We start from the raw sequence: 25,841 nt of genomic DNA on the forward strand, positions 1-25,841 counted from the left end.
AGCTTTAACCAAAAACTATCTACTATTGACCTCACCCCATTCCTAAGAGGTCTGTAAGGGGCATGCATAAGAACACCAACGTGCCTACTGTTCCTGCCATAATGTTCCCTTTGATGGTATCCAATTTCATATAGTAATTACATACTTATGCTTATATATATGCTTATATATTGTATAGTTATTTCATGCTTATGCCTATATATACTGTTGTGACAAATAAAATAAATAAAGTTTCTGCACATTCTAATATTTTTCTAATCACATCTTTGTCTGTTGGAATCTCTTCACTTTTTCATTGGTTTTTCTTTTCCTATTGCTTGCCTTAGTGTGATTACATTTTACCAGAATTATGCTTTTCTGTAAGCTGCCTTGAGATGATTCAGCTCTAAAATAAAATTGATTAATCATTAAAATAATTCAATATGTATAGAGCTTCCAAGATATAGAGAGTTGAACTTCTATTTGAATTTTAATTGGGAGGCTGAAGTAATTGCCTTCTGTTTTAATTACAGGCAATTTGTTTTCTGCTTGTGGGGCTTTGTTAAGTGTATAAACTTCAGAAAAGAAGCTTTATTGATGTGTAGGTGAGTCAGATCTGTTAGTAAATGAAAACTATAAAATGCCGAACAGGAACATCTTCCATTTTCAAGAGTCCAGTTCACACAAAATGATAAAAAGTTATTTTATTTTTTGATTTACTGTGATGTACAAGCTCACGTTTATGACTCGTTTATAGACGTTGACAAACTACGATTTAAGAAACCTTTATGTGAATTAATATTCAGAAACAACTTTTCTTCTTGTACATTTTAAAAAAAAAATAAGAATGCAGGGATTTCTGATTTGTGTTTTAAAATTATAACACCTGGTTCATTGTGGAGATACGGTACATAATCACTTATTTTTCTGCATTCCACCTCTTTATATGGTTAGATAGATTTTTAGTTTTTATGTCATATCAATTTAGTAATCAGCTAAGTTCATTAAACACTCTGGGGAGGAAGACAAAATGGATATGTTATGGATCTAGCAAATGCTGGTCTTCAAGATCTCACTCTGTTTTGGTAGAATGTGTGATTAGGTGGAGTAAAAAAAGTGTAGAATTTCTGCCCTACTAAAGATGATTGCTTGAGACTTGTGTTTGAGTAAATTTTTAGTGTTGGGTCTCTAGAAAACTCACAAGGGCAGAAAGGTGAGCTGTGCAGAAAAGGGTTTGTCAGTTTCATAGGAAAGAGAAGATAAGGCCTTCTGTTCAGTTTCATAGGAAGAGCCTAAGAACTGAATCAGTCCAAAGGCCCTTGCAGCCCAGCCTTCTGTTCCTGCAAAGGCCTGTCAGACAAGAATTGGGAACTATGCCTGTACCAGCATTATTTTCTCTTTCAGGCCCCCCCAACTAGTATACCGCCTTTGATATTCTGCAGGGCTCTTCTACTTTGCTTTATTGTTTCTTAACTGCCTCCCAAAGAAAGTTAGCAACACTGTACTTTAATGCTAGAAATCCCTGAGTGTGTGCAAGGCTTCAAGTAACTGTTTAACTTACCTTCAAATAAAACTATTTGGCATTTCTCTCTTTTATACATACATATTTGGCTCTATGGCAAAATATTGTACTGTAATTTATATAAACATTTCTTGTGCAGTTTTTCTTCCAGTAATACATATGTGTAGCAGTAATAACAATACTTCGGTATAAATAATCAAAATACAGTTGGATTGAATATTGTATCCTGCTAGCTTTTAGATGAATACTACAGGTTATTTAATGACAGTAGTTGGGACCTGAATGTCTGTTAGTCATAAAGCACTATGTTTCATGTGAATACTGCTTATCAATGGCAATGTTGACACTTCTAGTTGCTGTTGTTAAGCCAATCCTGCATTGTCATTAAGTGCAACCTCATAAGGTTGCCACCTGCGACTTCTTGCCAGCTTCTCCATTGACCTTGCTTGTTGGGAACTGGCAGTTGAAAATCACAAACGGCAATCATCCAACCACAGAATGTTTCAGTATCATAATTTTGAATAATAATTTGAATTTACAGAATTTGAAAAATGTTTCAGATCCTGAAATTTAGCTTAATATATAGCAAATTGTAGTGTTCTAAGTTCTTTCCCCCTCCCCAGGGTCCGTTCCCCTAGTGGAGAACGAGGATAGTACTTCTCTGTGTTGATTGGCTAAGCCAGTTGACAGCCGGTATAAAAGGAGCTGTCAACAGAGAGGGAGAGAGTTTTTGTTTGTTTGTATTTGTCACTGCTGTTAGCTATGTTAAGGTTAATAAAGTAAATTACCTGCTATCCAGAGTCCTGCCTACATCTTGCTGGCACCTGAACCCCCAATATAACACTGGCGACAAAGGATGAGATGCCAATCTGAGGTGAATTAATAAACAATGGAATTGCGAGGGCTGACAAACAGGTTAGAGAATCAAGGCTGATTTGGCGGGAAATGGCCTCCTCACAAAATTTCGCTCCCTTTAACCCTACAATGGAGTCTTGGGAGGCTTATGTAGCGAGATTCGAGTGTTTTCTCATTGCTAATGAGTATACAAATTTATCTAATGAGCGCAAGAGAGCCTATTTCCTGAATTTCTGTGGGCCAGAAACTGCCATGACACTCATGGCCCCTCAGTCAATTCACTCTGGAACCTGGGAAGACTTCATGAAGAAGTTAAAAAAACATTATGCCCCAGCTCCATCTAGAATTGCCCATTGTCAGCATTTCTACCATAGGGATCAGGCTGAGGGAGAATCTATTAATCAATATGTGGCCGCCCTGAGGAAAGCAGCCCGGCATTGTGAATTCGTGGACCTTGATGACTATCTCCTTGACAGATTAATTAGTGGAGTGCGAGACAATCGCCATAAGAGGCGACTGATAACCAAATCAGAGCTGACATTCCAAGATGCTTTAGACGAAGCATGTGCAGCTGAATTAGCTGCACTCTCCGTAGCTAATTTGCCTGGGGACAAAGTTCTGTCAAACCTAGGGGAGAGGCCATCCACTTTAATGAACTGGGGGTTATAGATGATGATGATGATGATGATGATGATGATGATGATGATGATGAGGGAGACGTAAATCGGCTGAAGGAGTCAATACAGCCGAATCCACATAATAAGCCTGCTCAGATAGACTGCAGAAGGTGTGGAGGAAATCACCTTAGAACCGTTTGCAGGTTCAAGGATGCTGTGTGCTGCCGTTGTGGCCACCGGGGTCACATCGCCCGGGTCTGCCGGTCAGCGCAGCCACAGAGGGTGACCCAAGAGCCCCACATTACTGAGAGACGGCAGCAAGGGAGGAAATTGAACTCACAGGGTAGCAGATGGGATAAGTTCAGAGGCCCCTCAGTGGTGAATATAGTGGGACATCACATTGAACAGTCCCCAAAACAGAAAATTAGACTCACAGTCAACATAGAGGGGAGACCATGTCTAATGGAGGTGGACACGGGTTCTGCCACATCTATCGTTTCTTGGAGCACTTTAAAATGCCTTGTGCCAAGTATTTCAAAGAAATGATTAATCCCTTGTAATCTAAATTTGAGGGATTATCAAGGAAAAACAATTCCTATTGTGGCTAGTGGAAAATTTAGGGTACAATTTAAAAATTTCTATGGCCAATTGTCTTTAGTCGTCGTGGATGGCCCCTTGCCTAGTTTATTAGGGTTAAATTGGTTTGACACTCTGGGGTTAACAGTCCAAGGTGTAAATTCTGTTAGGTCTTCTGAATTGGATATTCTGATAAACGAATTCCCCACTGTTTTTGATGGAAAACTGGGCTGCTATAAAGGCACTCCAGTATCGTCCAGCCTGGATCCTCAGTTTCCACCACGCAGATTAAAGCCTCGCCGGATACTGTTTGCCCTAAAACCACGAGTTGATGCTGAGCTGGACAAACTCATCTCCCAGGGCATTCTTGAACCAGTGGACCATGCCCCTTAGGAGACGCCAATTGTGACTCCTATTAAACCCGATGGATCTATCCGCATATGCGCGGATTACCGGGCCACCCTCAATCAGAATATCAGCCTCCACTTTAAGTGTATTTCTCCTACTAGACTGTTTTACTGTTTTATTACCTTGTTAAAAGTTTGCTCTACTGAGTGTCTTACATGATTAATGGAGGAGGGGGGAAGTTTTTACTGTTCCCAGCGTTCGGCTGACATTGCATGTGTGGGGGAGGGAGTTAGCCTTTTGAACAGATGTTTGAACTGTTTTGGTGCGTGAATGTAACGGCAGCTGCTGGCTTCACATTCCATCCTGAAGATTGACAGAGGGAGAATATCGGAAGTGAAACTACACATGGCCAAGGAGGAAGACGACATTGGATAATTACTGTATGACCTCTAGTAGGGGGAGGGTTCAGGAGAGGATATTACTCTGTGGTTTTGATTTACTTCCAGTTCTGGCTTTGCTTGAATCGTTATCAGACTTGCTTAGTAAAAATTATCAATTTCTTCAAAATGATGGAGTTGGGTCTTTATTTTCTTAAGTACTGATCTGAGGCGAGTTGACACAGGCACTACAACCTCATGCCTACCCAGTCCCAGTAGTACAGCACCTTCTGAACTCCCTGGGCAAGGGATCAGTGTTTGCAAAACTAGATTTGGCTCAGGCATACCAGCAGCTGCCTTTAGACGATAAGACAGCGGAGGCTCAATTGTTACACTCTGGGGGGGGAGGGGCCTTCCGATGTCGCCACCTCCAATTCAGTGTCAGTATGGCCCCGGGGCTTTTCCAAAGCCTGATGGAGTGGATGCTCCAGGGAATCCCCGGGGTCGTCCCATATTTCGACGACGTGCTGGTCTCCGCTACCAGCACATCAGAACGGATGGAGAGACTTCGACAAGTACTGAATCGGTTCCAACGGGCGGGGCTTAAGGTCAAAAGAACAAAATGCCATGTCGTGGTGCCCCAAGTGGAATTCCAAGTAGGATTCCTCATTGACGAATCTGGAATTCATCCATCAGCTGAAAAAACAAAAGCAATTGTAGACGCACCCTCCCCTCGAAATAAGGCGGAACTCCAAGCTTTCTTGGGGCTTTTGAACTTTTATGCAGTATTCCTGCCACACAAGGGATCGGTGGCTGAGCCATTGCACCGGCTTCTGGACAGTGGGGCACCCTGGAAGTGGGGTACTAAACAGGCTGCAGCATTTATAGCCGTCAAACATCTTCTTGTCTATAACTCTGTATTTGCCCAATATTGTGATCGATTGCCCTTATTGCTGGCATGTGACGCCTCCCCATATGGGGTCGGCGCCGTCCTGCGTCACCAACTGCCGAATGGAAGGGAAGTTCCAGTGGCATTTTTCTCCCGTACATTGGCTCCAGCTGAAAGGAATTACTCCCAATTGGATAAGGAGGCTTTGGCTCTGGTGTCCGGCATGAAGAAATTCCATGACTATCTATATGGACAGTATTTTGAGTTAATTACCGACCACAAGCCTCTTCTAGGGATCCTATCTAGCGATCGACAAACCTCGCAGATTCTGTCGATGACTCGTTGGACAATATTCCTGTCTGCGTACTCGTACACTTTAAGCTACCGGCCCGGAAAACATCTGGCCCATGCCGACGCGTTGAGCCGTTGCCCGCTGCCAACATTGCTGACAGATCCTGCACCAGCCTCCCAAGTCTTGCTGATAGATGACTCGCCGTTCCCAGTATCAGCTGCGGACATTGCCTGTTTTTCGGCTCGAGATAATGTAATTTCCCAAGTCGTGGACTGGGTCAACAGGGGGTGGCCACGGGGTCCCTTCAAGCTGGAGTTGCAGCCATATGCAACGAGGCAGATGGAGCTATCAGCTCAACGGGGATGCCTCTTATGGGGTCATCGGGTGGTGGTTCCTCCCCCTCTGAGGAAATCGATGCTGACTACATTACATCAGGGCCACCCCGGATTTGTTAGGATGAAGGCCCTGGGTCGTTGTTATATGTGGTGGCCCCATCTTGACAGGAATATCACCCAATGGGTCTCAACCTGTCAAAAGTGCCAAGAAACTAGATCTATGCCACCCAAAGACCAACCGAGGGAATGGGAGGAGCCCAGGGGCCCCTGGTCTCCAGTGCATATTGATTTGGCGGGACCTATGCAGGGGCAGATGTTCTTAGTGTTGGCTGATGCTTATTCGAAGTGGGTGGAGGTAGTTATTATGCACTCTACCAGAGCAGAGGTCATAATTAAAACCCTCCGGAGAATATTTGCCACGCATGGGTTACCTGACATACTAGTGTCAGATAATGGGCTGCAATTTACGGCCACTTTATTTGAAACATTCTTGGCTAGGCTGGGAATTAGACATTGTTTGATTGCCCCGTTCCATCTGTCTAGTAACGGATTGGCGGAACGAGCCGTTAGGTCCGCAAAAGAAGCATTACAGAGACTGGGCCCAGGAAATTGGCAGGAAAGGGTTGATGAGTATTTGTTAGTGCAGCATACCACACCATGTGAAATTGCTGGATCATATGAGATTATGTTGATTTGCTCAGTGAGACAAAAGAAAGAGATTTGGAGAAGTTTCAAGGGGAAAAAAAAGAATAAAGGCCTCCAACAATTTCCATAAAAAGAGGTCTAGGTGGCTGTTGAATTGCTTGATTTTTATACTCATGTGTTGCCTTCATTTGGGAGATGGAAAAATCAGATTTAGCAATGTAAACTGAGTTGGGCAGAAAAGATGGCAGTAATATTGCCTCAAAAAATCCCTCATCAGTGTAAGTCATTGAATAGAAAGCTATAATTTTAATATATAATTATATTGTGGAAAAGCTGCTTTACCACTTAGGCCTCTTTTAAAGCATTTTACACCTCATTGTGTTGCTGCAAATAGTCCCTAGAGATTTATGAATAGTAAAAGGGGTGTTTCCCCCCCCAACCCCTACCCCCCACTAATTGCTATTACAATGAGGTACTGTACTTAGATACTTTTCCTCTCATTCAGCTTTCTGAACACAATAAACAACATATATCAGTCTTTACAACAGCTTCCTCATTGTAGAAAAGAGTCCTCTTGCTCTTTCTTTTCTTCTAGTGCCTGTTTGTACCCAGTACATCATGATACAATTTTCAGTTCCTGATTCAGTGGATGGAGCCAGAGGATTGAAAGTATACCCATTTTGTGTAGTAACTTTTCACAGAGTCCAAAAATAGAAATTTATTGGAAGCCAATTTGTAGCTTATTCAAGAAATCAGAGTTCTGTACTTTAGCAGAATCAGATAAAGTAGTGTAAACCTGTTCTTCTTTCACCTTGGGCCATAGGATATAAAAATATAAATTCACAACTGGACATAAATATTTATTACACAAACATACATGCATATACAAAAAACATTTTGGTCTAAGAAAACTGCACTGGGAGTCAGTGGAACTTTTTACAAAGGTTTCTAGAGCTAAGAAGCAGAAGCTCATTTCTAACACCCATCCTCTCCAAAGAAGAAGTCAAGTTAATTCCCACTGTGCTCCTCTCTGTTGCCAAAACAGCAGTTGAAGAATCTCTCTCCCTCCTTTCTTGCTTTTGGAAACTTGCTTGATAGGCTTTTCCTTAGCTTTATTAAAAGCCTACTCAAGTTGTCTGCTTATCATTTTTTTCAGATTTTTCTGTTTTTGGAGAAAGTGCCACAGCTGTGTGGAAAAATTTCCATGTGTGCTGGCCTTTTGTGTTTGAGCAAAGAACACAGAGTTGATGGCTCTGTTCTTTGCTTGAAACAAAAAAAGCAAAAGGCGAAAGATTTATACGATCTGAAGAGAAACCAGGATACTGTGCTTGCCTGAGGATTTTGATTCTTTTTTTTTTCAAATGGCAAAAGGTCAGAGACCAACTGCTGGAGAGATGGAGAGAATTCTGGAAAAGTTATCCAATATGGACAAGAAACTGGATGATTTGCAAAGAGGCCAAACGGAAATAAGAGAAGAAATTGTGACTATCCAAAAGGATTTAAAGGATACTCAACAAGTCTCAGCAGAAAACAAGCAGAAAGTGGAAGGTCTGGAGGGTGAAATGCGGGCAGTGCAGAAAAGAGAGGAGACGACAGGCAATGCTGTGCTTGGACTACAGATGGATAAAATGTCTTATTTCCTTAGGTTTCAAAATTTGGAAGAAGTGGACCAAGAAGACTTGAGAGATGTTGTGACTAAATTGTTGGGAGAATTTCTTGGGAGAAGTGTTGATTTCATGAATTGGGATGTGGATCGAGTTTATAGAGTTAATTGCAATATGCACGCACGCATGCAGTTCCCAGAGAGGTTCATGTCAAATTTGTGAGAAGAGAGACGAGAGATGAAATTCTTAGAAAACATAGGAGTGGGGCACTGATTTACAGGGGCAGGAGATAGCCATTCTGAGGCAGATTCCCAGACAGGTACGTGAAAAAGAAAGAAATATTATTTTTGTCAAGCAAATTGTACCAGAAGGAGTGGGCTTCAGATGGCTGATGCCAGAGAGATTGATGATTTTCCGGGAGGGCATTACGAAAAAAATCAGTACAATTGCGGAGGCTACGGCCTATGTGGAGGAACACAAAGCCTTCCTGGAATCAGATGACCCAGGAATTGAAGAAGGGGAGGTTATAGATCATGGGGCTGAAGCGGCTGCCGCTGTTGCGGCCCTGGAGTTGGGTCAGGCTGAACCCAGAGTTCTGAGATCCAAAACTAGGAAGTGATAAAGATATTTGGGATTGTGTTGGTTTTCCTTATTCTCTTTTGTACGATATTCTGTTTATTCTTGACTCTTCTTTATTACGTATTTAAAATTTGCAAACTTTGCTACTTCGTGTCACCTGCTTGCCTTATGGCTGTTGTATGTGTTAAAAAATTTGAGTAAAATTCTTATTTTAGATAAGAAAAATGAAAATTTACCATACCTGATATGTATTTGTATAAACCTTTTTTGACTAATAAAAACTTTTTGAACAAAAAAAAAAAAAGAAACAAAAAAAGCATATTTAATATCTGGGGGTTTTGTTGTGGAAAAATGTCCTGCATACCTCTAAAGTGTTGTCTTCCAACATCTCTATGACTCTCTAAGCCTGATCCTTTTTTTCTCCAACACAACTGCATCTACCCTAGCTGCCTGGGGATTGGTTAAAGTGTATGTCATGCAACAGTCTCTTTTACTTTAGCTTAGGACCTGGGTACTTACGGGACTGCCTGCTGTTACCACACGCCTCCCACAGACCCGTACGCTCCCATAGAGAGGGACTTCTCAGGGTGCCGTCCGCCAAACAATGTCGGCTGGCGCCCCCCAGGGAAGGGCCTTCTCTGTGGGGGCTCCCACACTCTGGAACGAGCTTCCCCCGGGTTTACGCCAAATACCTGACCTTCGGACATTTCGTCGTGAACTCAAGACCCATCTTTTTATCCGCGCGGGGCTGGCTTAAATGGGGATTTTAATGTTAAATTTATTAATTTTAAATCGGGGTCTTAGTATGGGAAATTTTAATCACTGGGCTAATTTAAATAAGATTTTTAAATCGTATTTTAAACTTGTATATTGTATTGTCGGTTTTATTATGCCTGTACACCGCCCTGAGTCCTTCGGGAGAAGGGCGGTATAAAAATCAAATCAAATCAAATCAAATAAAATAAATAGTTCACATTTCTTATCCAGCTTTTTGTCTTTATCTCTGATCTCTTTGTTGATCCATCAGTTCCAGAATCAAAAAAAGAGAAAGGGTGAAGAAAATGGAAGAGAGATGTGGTTTGATTCCCATTCACCCTTGGTTGTTTTTTTTTTAAAGAATGGAAAATGGGTCTTGGCATGCTAAAACTCAAAGGAGCCACCTACTTGCCATATTGTGTGAATGCAAGTAAGATGTGAACTTGATGGCTAAATAGATTGAAAGGCAGGAAATAGGGAGTACAGCATTTGCAGACATCAGGAAGGGTGGGAGGGAAAGAGGCTGTATGGCATATGGCTGATGGGGAGAAGAGACACAGATTCAAGTTCTTCCTAAACAGGATGCCAAGCTCACCAGTTTGGGCAACTGCTGGTAAAAATGGTACTAAGTTGCTTGTGCTGCAAGTGGCCAGGCAGATGCTATAACGCAACATGGAACAGGCAAGTCCTGGATTTTTCAAAGTAGAGAGAAAACCTGGCTATCTGTTTGTACTCAGAGTGGGCAGACAAGGTAAGCCACTTCTTGGGAGGTGGCTTTGCCAACTTCTATGCCATTAGAGGCCACTTGGTCTTTGCAGGAGGAAATGGCAGTTGTTTTCACTCCTGCTGAGTTATTTCTGATGAGGAGAGGTTCATATTCCCCAGCAGTTACCCAGACTGGTAAAGTTGGCATCATGTCCTTTTCCTATCTTAGGAAGAACTTGAGTCTGTGCCTCTTCTGCTCATCTTCCTTCTCAGCTACCTGACTTGAAATCTTTTTTTTCCTTCAAGTTTTATTTGTTTTACTTATATAACATTCAATTTTCCTCAAGCAGTGTGTGTTCTGGGTACAATTATGTTTAAATAGTCACATTTATACATATTTGTTGTGATAAGTCATCATCATCATATTAATAATATAATAACATTAATACTTAACATTTAACCTCCTCATCTTTAACAACTCTTCTCTATACCATTTTCTCCATTTATATCTCCTCCTTTCTAACTTCTATTTCTGTTATCTAGCCATTGATAGAATACATCCCATATTAAAAAATATTCAGTATCTTCTTTATCCTTAATAGCATGTCTTAATCTATCCATTTCTGCACAATCTAATATTTTTTAAATTAAATTCCCCTCAGAAGGGATCCCATCATTTTTTCAATGTTGTGTAAATACAATTCTAGTTGCAGTTAGTTTATGGAGGATCAAATATACAGTCTTTTTATCATATTTTTCTGGTAGCATGTCCAGCAAAAATATCTCTAGTTTCAAGTCTATACGTTGTTTTATCACTTTTTTCAGCCCTGTGTGTATTTCTGTCCAATATTTTCTTGCTTTTTGGCATGTCCACCACATAGATGCTTAATTACACTTCCAACATTTATCCGATCTGTCTTTAAACATTTTTGCTAATCTTGCCATCTATAAAAGATTTTATACAGATTTTCCTTATATGCAGTCGACATCATCAATTTAATAGTTCTATCCCACAATTTCTGCCATTTCTCTAATTATATTGCATATCCAAAATTTTTAGCCCAGGCGATTATTGTCTCCTTTATCTGCTCATTTTTGAGTTTAATGCTTAATAAGTAACAATATAGTTTCTTTATCAATTTAGAATGTGGTGCAAAAGCCTCTTACTTCTTCTGCTGCAGTTGATGGTCTTGTTAATCATTGTTCATGGGCATCATCCAAATGTATTTTGGTGTAGAGGAGCATCACAGCACTACAGCACTTAAACATTCCTCTTGTAATAGATATATCTTGTTGCTCCCTGAGATTATCATCCTAAACTGTACATTATATTTGGTAAAGTGTTGCTTTTGGATTGGTATACTATTGTTTATTCATTAAATAATGATTATATAAAGGGAGCAGAATTATCATCCTAAACTGTACATTATATTTGGTAAAGTGTTGCTTTTGGATTGGTATACTATTATTTATTCATTAAATAATGATTATATAAAGGAAGCAGAATTATTTTATTGCTCTGTCCATTCGTATAACCTATCTCATTCAAGAACATCTAATTTTAACTCATGCATTTTCTGAGGCCTACTATAGAGGAATGTTTGTCGTAGTGAATGGAAAATTATTTTGAATTATTAACCCCTAAATGGGTTATATCTTACTGTGAACATGCTATTTTCTTGTATCAGGATGAAGTCGGGATTGGTTTTGTTTGAAGAAAAAAACAGAGTAAGGATCAATTTCTAAATGATGTTCATCTCTTCTATGTTATTGCCACTGAATGAGATCACTTTGGACTCTATGGAAGCTGAGACTAGAATAAATGGAGACAATGGCTGCAGAAGATTTGAAATTCAGAATTATAGTTTGGGGTTTATTGTTAATTGAGATTGTGTTGAATCAGAATAAATATATACTTTGTCAATGAAGAGTTGCACTCCTCATAGTATTTCCGGTGGAGTGAAAAAAGGTTGAGAGTATGGATGATACAGAAACGAAAAGTGGATGCTTCACTATTATCTTCCGATCTCACAGGACTGTGGCAGCTGAAGTGAGGAAACAGGTGTGTCGAGAATATGGCAACTCACCACAGCTCTCCAAGAAACGTGGTGGCACCCTGCAGTCGGTGAGTTATCTGGCACTATATTATGGTGGGCAATGTCAGTAAACACATCTGATTATTAAAATAGTAAACAAACTAACTCCAGAACAGCAGATAACTAGTTGGCAGAAAGTAAGGATAGGAGAGTTCAGTATTGCTGATTAACAGACAAAAATAGCTGCCTCTTGAATGTTGGTTAAATTTCTTCGTTCTTTGTAAATGTGCTAAGAACAGCTGCTGAAGCACTGCTGCCTTTGTGTTTGGGCATTTTTATGGTATCCATTTCCCTTCTTTCAGATTATTGCAATTCTCCTTTGGATTCTTTCAAAAGATTTCCATATCCCTGAGAATTTGTTAGAATAAAATTTGATCTCTTGGTTAGCATGTAGCTCAACAATAGAGGGCATTTGATAGCCAAATTCAGTGGTAGAAATTTCCTGCAAACCTTTATGTTTCTTCTTTTGCTGTTTATCATGAGAACAAATGCTTTATTTAGGTACTTTCCAAGTGGCCTGTGCAAACATTTTTTTGTCTCAGGGGAATAATGAATCCAGCAGTTGTTTCTTCTTTCTGTTCTAGTAATAATAACAGATCCACAATCAGTAATTCTCTGAATTCTGTTGTAGCTTCATTTATTAAGGGAAATAATTGTACATCGTGTCAGAATTCAGCATTAGTGTTTGGGCAGCGGGTGTGCAATTGTTAACAGCAGTTGAGCCCTTGTCCTTCTCATGGTGCTTTCTAGACTTCATTGAAGCTCCATGAAGCTAACACTTTGGAAGACTCAGGATTCAGAAGGAGCTTGACAGATTTGAGCCTTTGGCCCTAGCCTATAAGATACAGTTCAGAGATGGGAAAAGCAGAGTCCTGCACTTGGCAGGAAAAATGCATATGTATAGGCAAATGCATAGGTATAGAATAGGCAGTATCCGGCTTAACAATGGTAATTGTGAGCGGGATCTAGGTTTCCTTAGTGAACTACCAGTTAAGTATGAGTCAGCAGTGTGCTGCAGTTGCCAAAAAAGCCAATAAAGTCCTGAGCTGATCAACAGAGGGATAGTGTCAAGAGCACAAGAATGATAATAGTGCTTTATACCGCACTAGTGAGACCACACCTGGAATACTGCATCCAGTTCTGGTTACCATGATACAGAAAAGATGCTAGCAAGTGTGCAGAGAAGAGCTATAAAGGTTATAAGGGGTCTGGAGGCTAAATTGTATGATGAACAGTCAAGGAAGCTAGGTATGTCTAACCTATCAAAGAGAAGGATTAGGTGGGACATGATAACTGTTTTCCAGTACCTGAGGGGCTGTAATAGAGAAGCAGGAATCCAAAGCACCAGAGGACAGTAAGGGGTGGAAACTCATTAAAGAAACATCCAACCTAGAACTAAGCAGAAATTTTCTGACAGTGAAAACAATGGAATATCTTGCCTCCCAGAGTTGTGGGTGCTCTATTGTTGAATGTTTTCAAGAATAAACTAGACAACCATTTGACTGGGATAGTAGAAGGTCTGCTGTGAATAGGTGAATAGAGCTCTAAGGTTTCTTACATCCCTATGATTCCGTGAGTCTTTATTTTTTTTATTTATAATTGCATTTGTATACCGCCCTTCTCCTGAAGGACTCAGGGCGGTTCACAGCCAATTAAAAAATACAATAGATACAAGTTAAAAACAGACTAAAATTTATATAAATAGTGGCCAAAAATATTAAAAGCTAAGTAATACAAAAAACTAAAACCCCATTTAAAATTACTTGTTCAGGCTAGCCCAGCTCGATGGAATAAAAGAGTCTTCAGCTCACGGCGGAAGGTCCGAAGGTCGGGGAGTTGGCAAAGCCCCGGAGGCAGCTCATTCCAGAGGGCAGGAACCCCCACAGAGAAGGCCCTACCCCTGGGGGTCGCCAGTTGACATTGTTTCACCAACGGCACCCCAAGAAGGCCCTCCCTGTGGGAGCGCACAGGTCGGTGGGAGGCTGTTTGTGGCAGTAAGCGGTTCCGTAAATAGCCCGGTCTTAAGCCATGGAGCGCTTTAAAGATGGTAACCAACACCTTGAATTGCACCCGGAAGACCACCGGAAGCCAGTGCAGCCTGTGCAGGAAAGGTGTTATATGGGAGCCATGAGGTGCTCCCTCTATCACCCGCGGCCGCATTCTGGACCAGTTGGAGCTTCCGGGTGCTCTTCAAGGGGAGCCCCATGTAGAGAGCATTGCAGTAGTCCAGGCGAGATGTAACGAGGGCATGGGTGACTGTGCGTTGGGAAACCCGATCCAGAAAGGGATGCAACTGGTGGATCAGGCGAACCAGATAAAAAGCCCCCCTGGCAACGGCCGTCAAATGATCTTCAAGAGACAGCTGTGCATCCAGGAGGACACCTAAGTTGCGCACCCTCTCCGTGGGGACCAACGACTCGCCCCCAACAGTCAGCAATGGAGTAAGCTGGCTGTACCGGGAAGCCGGCATCCACAGCCACTCGGTCTTCGAGGGATTGAGCTGAAGTATGTTCCTCCCCATCCAGACCCGTATGGCTTCCAGACACCGGGACATGATGTCAACAGCCTCGTTGGGGTGGCCTGGGGTGGATATGTACAACTGGGTGTCATCAGCGTACAGATGACATTGCACCCCAAAGCCACGGATGATCTCACCTAGCGGCTTCATATAGATGTTGAAAAGAAGAGGCGAGAGGACCGACCCTTGTGGCACCCCACATAGGAGGTGCCTCGGAGTCGACCTCTGCCCTCCTGCCAACACCGTCTGTGACCGGTCGGAGAGATAGGAGGAGAACTACCGATAAACTGTGTCCCCCACTCCTAGCCCCCCGAGCCGCCGCCGCAGGATACCATGGTCGATGGTATCGAAAGTCGCTGAGAGATCTAATAGGACTAGGACAGAGGAACAACCCCTGTCCCAAGCCCTCTAGAGATCATCAACCAACGCAACCAAGGCCGTCTCTGTGCTGTAACCGGGCCGGAAGCCAGACTGGAACGGGACTAGATAGACAGTTTCATCCAGGTACTGAGGGAACTGTCGTGCGACCACACTCTCAACAACCTTCACCGTAAAGCGAAGGTTGGAGACGAGATGGTAATTTCCTAAAACAGCTGGATCCAGGGAGGGCTTCTTGAGGAGAGGCCTCACCACCACCTCTTTCAAGGCGGGAGGGAAAACACCCTCCATCAAAGAAGCATTAACGATTCCCTGAAGCCAGCCACGTGTAACCTCCCGGATGGCCAGCACCAACCAGGAGGGACACGGGTCCAATAAACATGTGGTCACATTCAGCCTCCCCAGTATCCTGTCCATGTCCTCAGAAATCACAGAATAGTGATGGATCCATCTCATCCTAGATGGAGACATCAAGACCAGCCTCCCCCATCTCGCCCGGCCCTACCCAATCTGTGTCCAACCCTTCCCGAATCTGAGTGATTTTATCTTGCAGATACTGTACAAACTCCTCAGCTCGTCCCTGGAGGGGGTCTTCCAATGCTCCCTGATGAATAAGGGAGTGGGTTACCCGAAACAGGGCGGCTGGGTGGTTATCTGCAGATGCAATGAAGGTGGAAAAATACTCCCGTTTTGCCACCTTCATCGCCACCAGATAGGTCTGAATTTGAGACTGCACTAGTGTCCGGTCAGATTCGGAGCGGATGGCCCTCCAATTACTCTCCAGGCGTCTTCTCCGGCGCTTCATCTCTCTCAGTTCCTCGGAATACCAATAGCTAATCGAGAGCGGCGCCGAGTCAGAGGCTGCAAAGGCACGACCCGATCCAGAGCCCCTGCTGCCGCCTCTTCCCAGGCAGCGACAAGGTCCCCAGTCGAGCCGCGGGCCAAGTCCTCAGGTAGCGGCCCAAGCTCTGTCTGGAACCTCTCCGGGTCCATCAGGCGCCTGGGACGGAACCAGCGAACCGGTCCCGTCTCCCTGCGGTGAGGGTCGGCGGTTCGAAAGTCGAGTTGAAGGAGAGAATGATCCGACCATGACAAGGGTTTAATAACTATATCCCCTAGTTCCAGATCATTCAACCATTGTCCAGAGACAAAAATCAAGTCCAGAGTGTTTCCCCCGATGTGAGTGGGACCTGTCACTAACTGGGTCAGGTCCAGGGCCGTCATGGAAGCCATGATCTCCCGAGCTGCCATGGACTCCTCACCCACTGATGGCAGGTTGAAATCCCCCATGACCATAAGTCTGGGGGTCTTAACCGCCATCCCGGCGATTACATCCAGCAGCTCGGGCAGGGCTGCTGTCACATAGCAAGGAGCCAGGTATGTGATCAGTAAGCCCACCTGCCCCCCCCAGGCCCCACTTCACAAAGAGGGATTCACATCTGGCTATCTGTGGTACAGTGGTCTCCCTTGGCTCTAAACTCTCATTGATAACAACTGCCACCCCCCCACCCCTACCCTGGGCCCTCGGCTGATGAAATGCATGGAAACCTGGTGGGCACATTTCCACCAGGGGAACTAACCCTTCCGTGCCTAACCAGGTCTCCGTAATGCCCATCAGGTTCGCACCCCCCTCTTGAATAAGATCACAAATGAGGGGGGCTTTATTTACCACAGACCTGGCATTGCACAACATCAACCGAAGGCCCAGACTCTGAGGACTTAGTCCACTTGGGGAATGGGAAGAGTCAGGGGGACTGGAGCGTGTGATCGCTTGCAAACAGCGAGCGTGCACTCCCCGAACATGATATGGGCCCCCACTCCTGCCATATCTGCCCCTCCCAGTTACTGTGCAGATAACATCGGCCTCATGGCATAGAGCTCCTGCCTCTTCTTCCACCTCCGAATCAAGAGAGTCCCCGCCGTGAGTCTTCATAGGGTCTAGCCATGGATCTGATGGGATTTCCCCCAAATCCCTCTCAGCCCTCGGAATACCAAGGAGCTAATCGAGAGCGGCGCCGAGTCAGAGGCTGCAAAGGCACGACCCGATCCAGAGCCCCTGCTGCCGCCTCTTCCCAGGCAGCGACAAGGTCCCCAGTCGAGCCGCGGGCCAAGTCCTCAGGTAGCGGCCCAAGCTCTGTCTGGAACCTCTCCGGGTCCATCAGGCGCCTGGGACGGAACCAGCGAACCGGTCCCGTCTCCCTGCGGTGAGGGTCGGCGGTTCGAAAGTCGAGTTGAAGGAGAGAATGATCCGACCATGACAAGGGTTTAATAACTATATCCCCTAGTTCCAGATCATTCAACCATTGTCCAGAGATAATGACCCGGGTGGGGAAAGAAGGCCAAGATGATACAATGTTTATGTTTATGTGGAGGTGGAGGGTCATCCCCGCAGTCGTCGCCCTCATCACAACGCCAACCGCCATCGGGAAACCGTCGCCCCCAGAAGACTATCAGAGGAAACCCGTGGGCCACCGGACTCCATGGGGGGGGGGGAAACAGCCCCACCCCCGCCGCCGTCGTTGAAGGCTATCGCTGCCGCTGCCACAAAAGTGTTAGCCACCGACGTCGCCACCGCCTCAAGCAGTCGTGAGCACCGGTCGTCGCTGCCCCCCACGCCAACCTATTTTCTATTTTCTATGGCCCTTAGAGGCTTTCAATGTTAGAGCACATTTTTAGTCTTTTTTTCCCCTTAGCAATCTTTAGAGTTGTTGAAGAAATAATGGGAAAATTGAATACCTTTAAGAAGAATATCAGTACCATTTCCTAATTCTCTAAAGCTGCCACAAAGCCTAGGTCCTGTCCTGTCTCATTTTGCAATACATGAAACCCAAAGTCAGGTTTAGTCCTTGAGCTGCAGATGTTGCACAATTTTGGTATAAAAACACTGCATGTGATGGTCTCTTCCATAGGATGATGCAGAAATGTGCATGATGCAGAAATCCACAATTTGATGTGGATTTCTAGTATGCCTTTATTGTCATTGTACATCACATATACAGTGAAATTGGTTTTAGCCTCACTGGTGCAATCCATGGCAAAAAATACAAACAACATAAACAGTATAAAGAATAATCCCAATGCAAGTAGTAGGGGGAAAAAAGAAAAAGAAAGAAAAAGAAAAACTACTTATATGTTTCCGTATGTGTATAGAGTGATTGTGGTTGTGTTTAAGAGTCTGACAGCCCAAGGATAAAAACTATTTTTAAATCTATTTGTTCGGCTGGCTATGCTTCGATGGCAGAATTGTGAAGAGATACTGACCAGGGTGTGAATCATCTCTGAGTATCTTCCTTAGTCTGCTAAAGCAGCGAGACCTGGCGGTGTCATCCAGTGGTGTTAGAGCAACCAATGGTTTCTTGTGCCAAATTGATCACTCTCTGTAGTGCCTTCCTGTCTGCAGCAGTTAAACCAGCGTACCATACTGTAATTCAGTATGTGAGGATACTTTCTATTGTGGACCGATAGAAAGAGGTCATCAGCCATTGTTCCACCTGATTTTTTCGCAGGACTCTAAATGAAATGAAGTCTCTGTTGGGCTTTGCTAATCACCAGGGACTTGTTGTTTTTCCAGGTGAGATCTTGACTAATAAGCACTCCCAAGAATTTAAAAGAGGAAACTCTCTCCACACAGCCCCCCTCAATATACAGTGGGGCAGGTTCCTCTCTGTGCTTCCAGAAATCTAGCACCATGGTACTTAGCACCATCTCCTTTATCTTGCTAGTATTTAGATTTAAGTTGTTTTTTGAGCACCATGTGGATACCTTTTGGACTTCTTCCCTGTATGCTGATTCGTTCCCTCCAGTTATGAGACTCAGCACCGTTGTGTCATCTGCAAACGTTATTATGATGTTGGATGGATTTTTACACATGTCTTTCTGCCAGTATCCAGCTAAAACTCCAAACTCAATTTTGAATATTAATACTGCTTTGGAGACCTGCTAAATTATGCAGTCTAATCCATTAGTATGACCTTTAATACAGGGGAGGTAATTGGCCCAACAAAATATATAGTTTTGTTCAGAGCAGTTGGGAAATGCAAAATGAATGAGATGAGATCGTTCCTTTTACTTGGAATGGGAAAGCTTGCAAATATTTTAAATGATCATTAAAAATAACATGGGTTATCTGGTGCAAGACAAATTCACACTGAACTTGGGGTAGAAGTTGGCAGACATTAATGTTTTTATCAAATTTTACTATTTAAAATAATTTAAAAGATTCACATAGTAAACTATTAGCATTAAATTACAAGAGCTTTTATTGAAAAGTTTTCTTCTAACCCAATATTTTCTACCAAAACCAGATGCAAAGCTCTAGTAATCTCGTAACTTAAAAGATAATCGCTTTATATTGACAAGCTCTGTTAATGTAAAACTGATATTAAATAGAAAAGGCTGCTACAGCGGTACTTGGAATTGTCAATGCAACCTTAAACAAAAAGCTAGTCCTTGGAAATCTAATATTTTCTTGTTCTTGAAGGCAGTAACGAATTACACTGTTGTAAAGCCTAATCTCTAATTCATCTACAATATAATGCTATCAGCAGTAATACCATTACAAGCTTCTGAGAGTTTATGAAGTTTATTCTTCAGATCCACCATCAAACTTACTTCCTTGGATATTTCAAGAAGCATTGCTGAAAACAACTTACATTTCTTGCAACTGCCTTCTAAACCAGTAAGTTTTAGTGCTGCCTTGACAACTAGGTCCTTCTGCTATAATAGTGATGCTGTAGGTTTTAAATATCTTAGTATTTTTAATATAATCGTAGAAAGAAAGAAAAAAGGGGAAGGCTAGTCAGCAGATTGTGCAACCCGATTACTTTAATTTTTAGATGAGGGGAAATTGTCATTGATAAATATGAATTTAGAAAGGATGAAGTATTTGTTAGAATCTGTATCCATAATTAAACCCAAGTGCCAGTCCATTGCTGAACCCACAGTAATTTTAAAACTTCTTTCATAAATCTAAGCAACATGCCCCTTCTTTAAAGGGAGAAATATAAACATACACATACAACTGTTCATGTGTCAAAATATTCTTTCACCTCAAGCATTGTTAAGAAAATGAAACTGATGATTAAAAACAACTGAACACCCTCATGTACTCTTCTTTTTATGACTGAGGAATTAGTTGGTCAAAATGTAATTGAAGGCATTCATGGTTGACAGAATTTCAGATATACAGGTAGTTCTTGACTTACAACCTTTCGTTTAGAGTTCTTTCAAAGTTAAGATGGTACTGAAAAAAGTGACATGACTGCTTTTCACATGTTGCAGCATCCTGAGGGTCATGCGATCAAAATTGGGATGCGTTGGCAACTGGCTCATATTTATGAAGGTTGCAGTATCCCGGAGTTATGTGATCATCCTTTGTAAGCTTCTGACAGGCAAAGTCAAAGGGGGAAAGCCAGATTCACTTTACAACCGTGTTATTACCATAATAACTGCAGTGTTGTTGCAGCAAGAAAAGTCATAAAATGGGGCAAAACTCACTTAACAACTGTCTCACTTAGCAACAGAAATGTTGGCTCAATTGTCGTAAGTCCAAAGACTATACTTGGAGTAGATTATGATGAGCAACACTTTTAATTGACTTCATATTTACAAGGTATTACAGAGCACTTGGTAGATCTTCAGTCTTCTGCTTATCCTTAGTTACATCAGTCCACAGTGCAAGACAAATATTTTTATTTCTGTCATAATATTTTATATATTTGTCCCACTAATATGTATTATTTCATAGCTTGTGTGTTTAGCATTTAGGAATGAATGCTGCTATTTTTTATGTTCTTTAATATCTTCTTCATAACCTGTTCGGATTTATTCCTAACTGGAAGACAACTGATGAACATTGGATCCCCATGCCATGTCAGGCATTATAATTCTTGAATATGGTAAAATATGAGTGTGCATTTTTATTTATCTGGGTTTCTTATGATTACAGGAAATTTCACCAAATATCTGGTTAATTCTTGGAAGAAATTTCTTTCAAAACATCAGTGGGTCTATTGATAGTAATGAAGGGCTAAATCCAGCATTTTTTCTTACAGTGGATATATGCTTTGAAATGATTATGGCTTATTTTAAAAAATTTCAAGCTTTGGAGTTTTCTTTTGTTGGGGGGTGTTACTTGGAACCTTGACAGGAAATTAAAAATAGAAATAATAAAATTTTAGTTATTTAGCTAATATTGTTATTTTCAATATGTATTTTGCAGAAGTATCCTTTAAATGAAAAATCAGTATGTAAACCTGCAAATCTTTTTTATCTGTTTGTTTCCATCAGATCATTTATGCCTAAATCTGGCACAGCAGAGCCAGCCCAACATTTTGAGACCGAATCTGCAACTAAGATTTGCAGTGTCTTTTGAGAAAGAGGTTGTAGCCCATGGGCTGAAAAGCTCTTTAAAAGAAAGATGAATCTATATTATCTGTATCTAAATTGCTTGCAGAGCTATAGAAAATAAAAACAGTGAACTTTCTGCAGTTATTTAAACATTATTTGTCCATAAACACTTAGAGGGAATTGGCAGAAAGGAATTTAATAGGGAGCTAGGCATTTTTCATCCCTCCTTCCTTCAGTTTTGTGCTCGTGAGTCCATCATAACTTCTATAAATGTCTATAAAACGATCACTTATTAGACCTGAATAATAGGATGCTTTGGAATTGAAGAATGATATCAGAATGTTGTATATGGTGCAGTACATGCAATATATGACTGACAAGTGAAAATAAAAGAATACTTAGCAAATGATTCAGCCTTATATAAAAACAAGACAAGGATGAGTGATGTATTTTATTTATGTATTTATATTCATAAAATGTTTAAATTCATAAATATGTTTATAGTGCCTTTAGGAGTGTGTGATTAGACATGAACATGTATATGATTTTGTGAGCAGATGATTTTGTGTTGCTAAGAATCAAAATGATTTGCAGCAAATACTGGATAGCTTATACACTGTATCGAGGAGTATGCATTTGAATGTGAAATACTGTACATATATGGCCAAAAATGAGATCTAGTTGCTAATTTTGCATATCTTTCTTCAGTAATTATTACCTTTAACTATAATAATGTATTAAATCTGCTTTAAAGCTGTAGGGAAAAGGCCTTGTTGAGAGGAATGAATGTTTGTTCAAAGATGTAAAATGTTTATAGAGAGTGAAATTTGAGGGATGGGTATTTCAGTTGAAGAGGAGCAGGGTGAGGAGGAGGGGAAGAGGATTTATACTCCATCTTTATTTTGTACAACACTGGGTGTCAGAGTTCCAAGTAGCAACCCATATGAAATCAAAACTCCAAGGCAGGATTCCTCAAAGTATAGATTTATTAGGCATGTCATATTGGCACAGCTGGTGGAAACCAGACTCTGAAGTTCCCTGAGTTTTCCCCACCCAGTTCTTCCCCTCATCACTCACAACCATCACCTGCCACCAATTAGGTCTCTCTCCCCATCCTGGATGCCTCCCATCCATGCCCCTCCAGGTGCTGGTGAGTGGTTGCTAGAAGAATGTTATTTTGGCTACATATTCCCCCAGCTATCTTTATTCCCCCCTCCCTTTCCCACAGTTCCATCCAGCCTTGCTGTGGCAACCCTGAAGACGCTGAAAGATGGCTCCAGGGTTGACACAAGGCAGCATACAAAATTCTCCCACCATCTCTTTTCCCAACAACAACAACCTTGTGAGGTTGTTTAGCTGATAAAGAGGTACTCAGGCAAAGTCACTGAGTCAGTTTTCATTTGGGTACTTAACAATAAGAGAAGGCCTCTGGTGGCTCAGACTGCTAAGACAGTCTGTTATTAACAGCAGCTGCTTGCAATTACTGCAGGTTCAAGTCCCACCAGGCCCAAGGTTGACTCAGCCTTCCATCCTTTATAAGGTAGGTAAAATGAGGACCCAGATTGTTGGGGGCAATAAGTTGACTTTGTATATAATATACAAATGGATGAAGACTATTGCTTGACATAGTGTAAGCCACCCTGAGTCTTCGGAGAAGGGCGGGATATAAATGCAAATTAAAAAAAAAAAAAGAGTAAAGAAATATGTACTGAATGAAAGTGGACAAAATACCGTATTAGTGGCGATGGGAGAAGATGGGCGGCATACAAATAAATAAATAAATAAATTTATTAGAATTTACAAAAAAACAAAATAAGACCATATTTTTTGGTGTATAAGACGCACCTTTTTACCCCCCAAAAGAGGGTGAAAATCCGGGTGCGTCTTATATGCCAAATGTAGCCCCACCTACCTCCACTCCCCACCTAGAATCCTTCAGAGGTTGTCAGCCTAGAATCCCCGCTGCTGTGTTTTCCTTGAGGACTGATGGCTGTTGACAGTCCTAGAGCCGAGTGTTGTCGCCGCTTTTTCAAAAGGATTCGGGCAGCCTGGCTCACAAAGAATGCTGCTACTGCCGAAACAGTAGCCGCTTTCCACGCATAAATCAGGCAGCCTGGCTCATCATGAGTGCTCCTGCCGCGGCTCTTGGGGCATCAGATGCGCTTGCCACTGTCAGTGTGCTTGGACGAACCAGGCAGGGACCAAGTCCCTCTCTGCGGTTGCAGAATTGCCAGGGGCTGCCCGAGAAAGGCAAAACCCCCTCCACGGAATGCGGGACTGGCAGGGACCTCGGCCGATCTCAGGCCGGTAGGGAGGATTACCAGCAGATCGGTAACCTCCTGGATCTCTCTTCCGCGATCGTCAAGCCTTGCTCGGTAGAAATTAAAGTTGTTTCTGTCAAATTTGTCATGAAGAATGGTGAGCCTCATTTTCTCAGTCTCTCCTCGTGGAAGATCGAGTCAAACTGGAGGATCCAGGCAAGGAAGGCGAGGAAAAAGAAAAATTAACTCGGTCTCCAAGCAAAGTTGGCTTTGCGAATTGCTTCGGGCAATTGGGGAGGAAAAAGAGCGTTGCCTCCATGCATCACGTTTTCCTCCCTGATGCAATTCGCACAGCCATGTGTCCTCAGGAAAATGGTCTTGCATCTTCAAGGAACTGGTGGCTTGCTGGGCACTGCGCAGGAGGTGTAAGGCAAGGCGCTGCCACCCAAAAACTGTTGCCGCAATCTCTGCTGCCTGGAACCGCCCGAAAACGTGATGCTCTTTCTTTGCCTCTGCACACCCCATTTTTGGAACTGGGGAGGCAGCGGAGATCTTCAGGTGGTGGAGATCGTGGCAACAGTGTTTTTGGGTGGCAGCACCTTGCCTTTTGTCCCCTAAGCAGTGCCTGCTTCACCAAGCAAGTCCCGACCTCCGCGCTTCCCCAGGCCATTCCCATTATCAAAATCTGAATGAAAGTGAGGACACTGCTGATCCTGATGCTGGTAGATAGAGGCAGAATTCTTTTTTTCTTGTTTCCCTACCCCCCCCCAAAAAAATAAGGTGCGTCTTATACACCGAAAAATACGGTATTAAACTATGTTGAAATAGTTTGATCTTATCCAGAAAATGAATGAGAATCTAATTATGAAAACAAGTACATGAAGGAGGAATGAATGAGTTGAAAGAAAGGGAAAGGTTGAGAAAATCATAGTTGATTAGTTTCCATTAAAAGAGAGAAATTGGTTGTTTAAGGGACAAAAACCAGTGTGTGAATCAGTATCTGGCTATAGAGGAAGTAAGTCATTATCTTTGCTCAATCACTGAGATTCTTGGCCCAATAGTGGTTGTAAGTGGAGGACTATGACATTTAAAAATTCTAAATTTGAGCAAAATGATCAAGGATTCATAGAATAGAATAGAATAGAATAGAATAGAATAGAATAGAATAGAATAGAATAGAATAGAATAGAATAGAATAGAATAGAATAGAATAGAATAGAATTTTTTATTGGCCAAGTGTGATTGGACATACAAGGAATTTGTCTTGCTGCATATGCTCTCAGTGTACATAAAAGAAAAGATACCTTCATCAAGGTACAACACTTACAACACTTAATGATAGTCATAGGGTACAAATGTAACACTTAATGATACAACACTTAATGATAGTCATAGGCTACAATTAAGCAATCAGAAAACAATCAATTACAGTATAAATCGTAAGGATACAAGCAACAAAGTTACAGTCATAAGTGGAAGGAGATGGGTGATGGGAACGATGAGAAGATTAATAGTAGTGCAGATTTAGTAAATAGTTTGACAGTGTTGAGGGAATTATTTTTTAGCAGAGTGATGGTGTTCAGGGAAAAAACTGTTCTTGTGTCTAATTGTTCTGGTGTGCAGTGCTTTATAGCGTCATTTTGAGGGTAGGAGTTGAAACAGTTTATGTCCAGGATGTGAGGGGTCTGTAAGTATTTTCACAGTCCTCTTTCTGACTCGTGCAGTATACAGGTTCTCAATGAAAGGCAGGTTGGTAACAATTATTTTTTCTGCAGTTCTAATTATCCTCTGAAGTCTGGGTCTGTCTTGTTGGGTTGCAGAACCAAACCAGACAGTTATAGAGGTGCAGATGACAGACTCAATAATTCCTCTGTAGAACTGGATCAGCAGCTCCTTGGGCAGCTTGAGCTTTCTGAGTTGGTGCAGAAAGAACATTCTTTGTTGTGCTTTTCTGATGACGTTTTTGATGTTAGCTGTCCATTTTAGATCTTGCGATATGGTAGAACCTAGAAATTTGAAGGTTTCTACTGTTGATACTGTGTATTCTGAGAGGTGGAAGTATGGAAGGATTTCTCTTAAAGTCTACCACCATTTCTACAGTTTTGAGTGTGTTCAGTTCCAGATTGTTTTGGTTGCACCACAAGGCTAGTCGTTCAACCTC

General features: G+C 42.2%; 1 protein-coding gene across 15 annotated transcripts in view; it reads left to right on the forward strand.

Annotated features, from left to right (window-relative positions):
• The window catches only part of DOCK6 (dedicator of cytokinesis 6), a 213,849-nt gene that overhangs the window by 17,387 nt on the left and 170,621 nt on the right, over positions 1-25,841 (forward strand). For all 15 annotated transcript variants that reach the window (XR_009153092.1, XR_009153093.1, XR_009153094.1 and 12 more), the window contains exon 2: positions 12,114-12,204. Coding sequence is in view for 10 of the 15 variants with exons in the window: in XM_058165870.1 (XP_058021853.1) it covers positions 12,114-12,204 (91 nt within the window). In the remaining 5 variants the exon portion in view is untranslated. The remainder of the gene's footprint in view (positions 1-12,113; positions 12,205-25,841) is intronic.

Source organism: Ahaetulla prasina, chromosome 2 (assembly GCF_028640845.1).
Source record: "Ahaetulla prasina isolate Xishuangbanna chromosome 2, ASM2864084v1, whole genome shotgun sequence".
Taxonomy (NCBI): domain Eukaryota; kingdom Metazoa; phylum Chordata; class Lepidosauria; order Squamata; family Colubridae; genus Ahaetulla; species Ahaetulla prasina.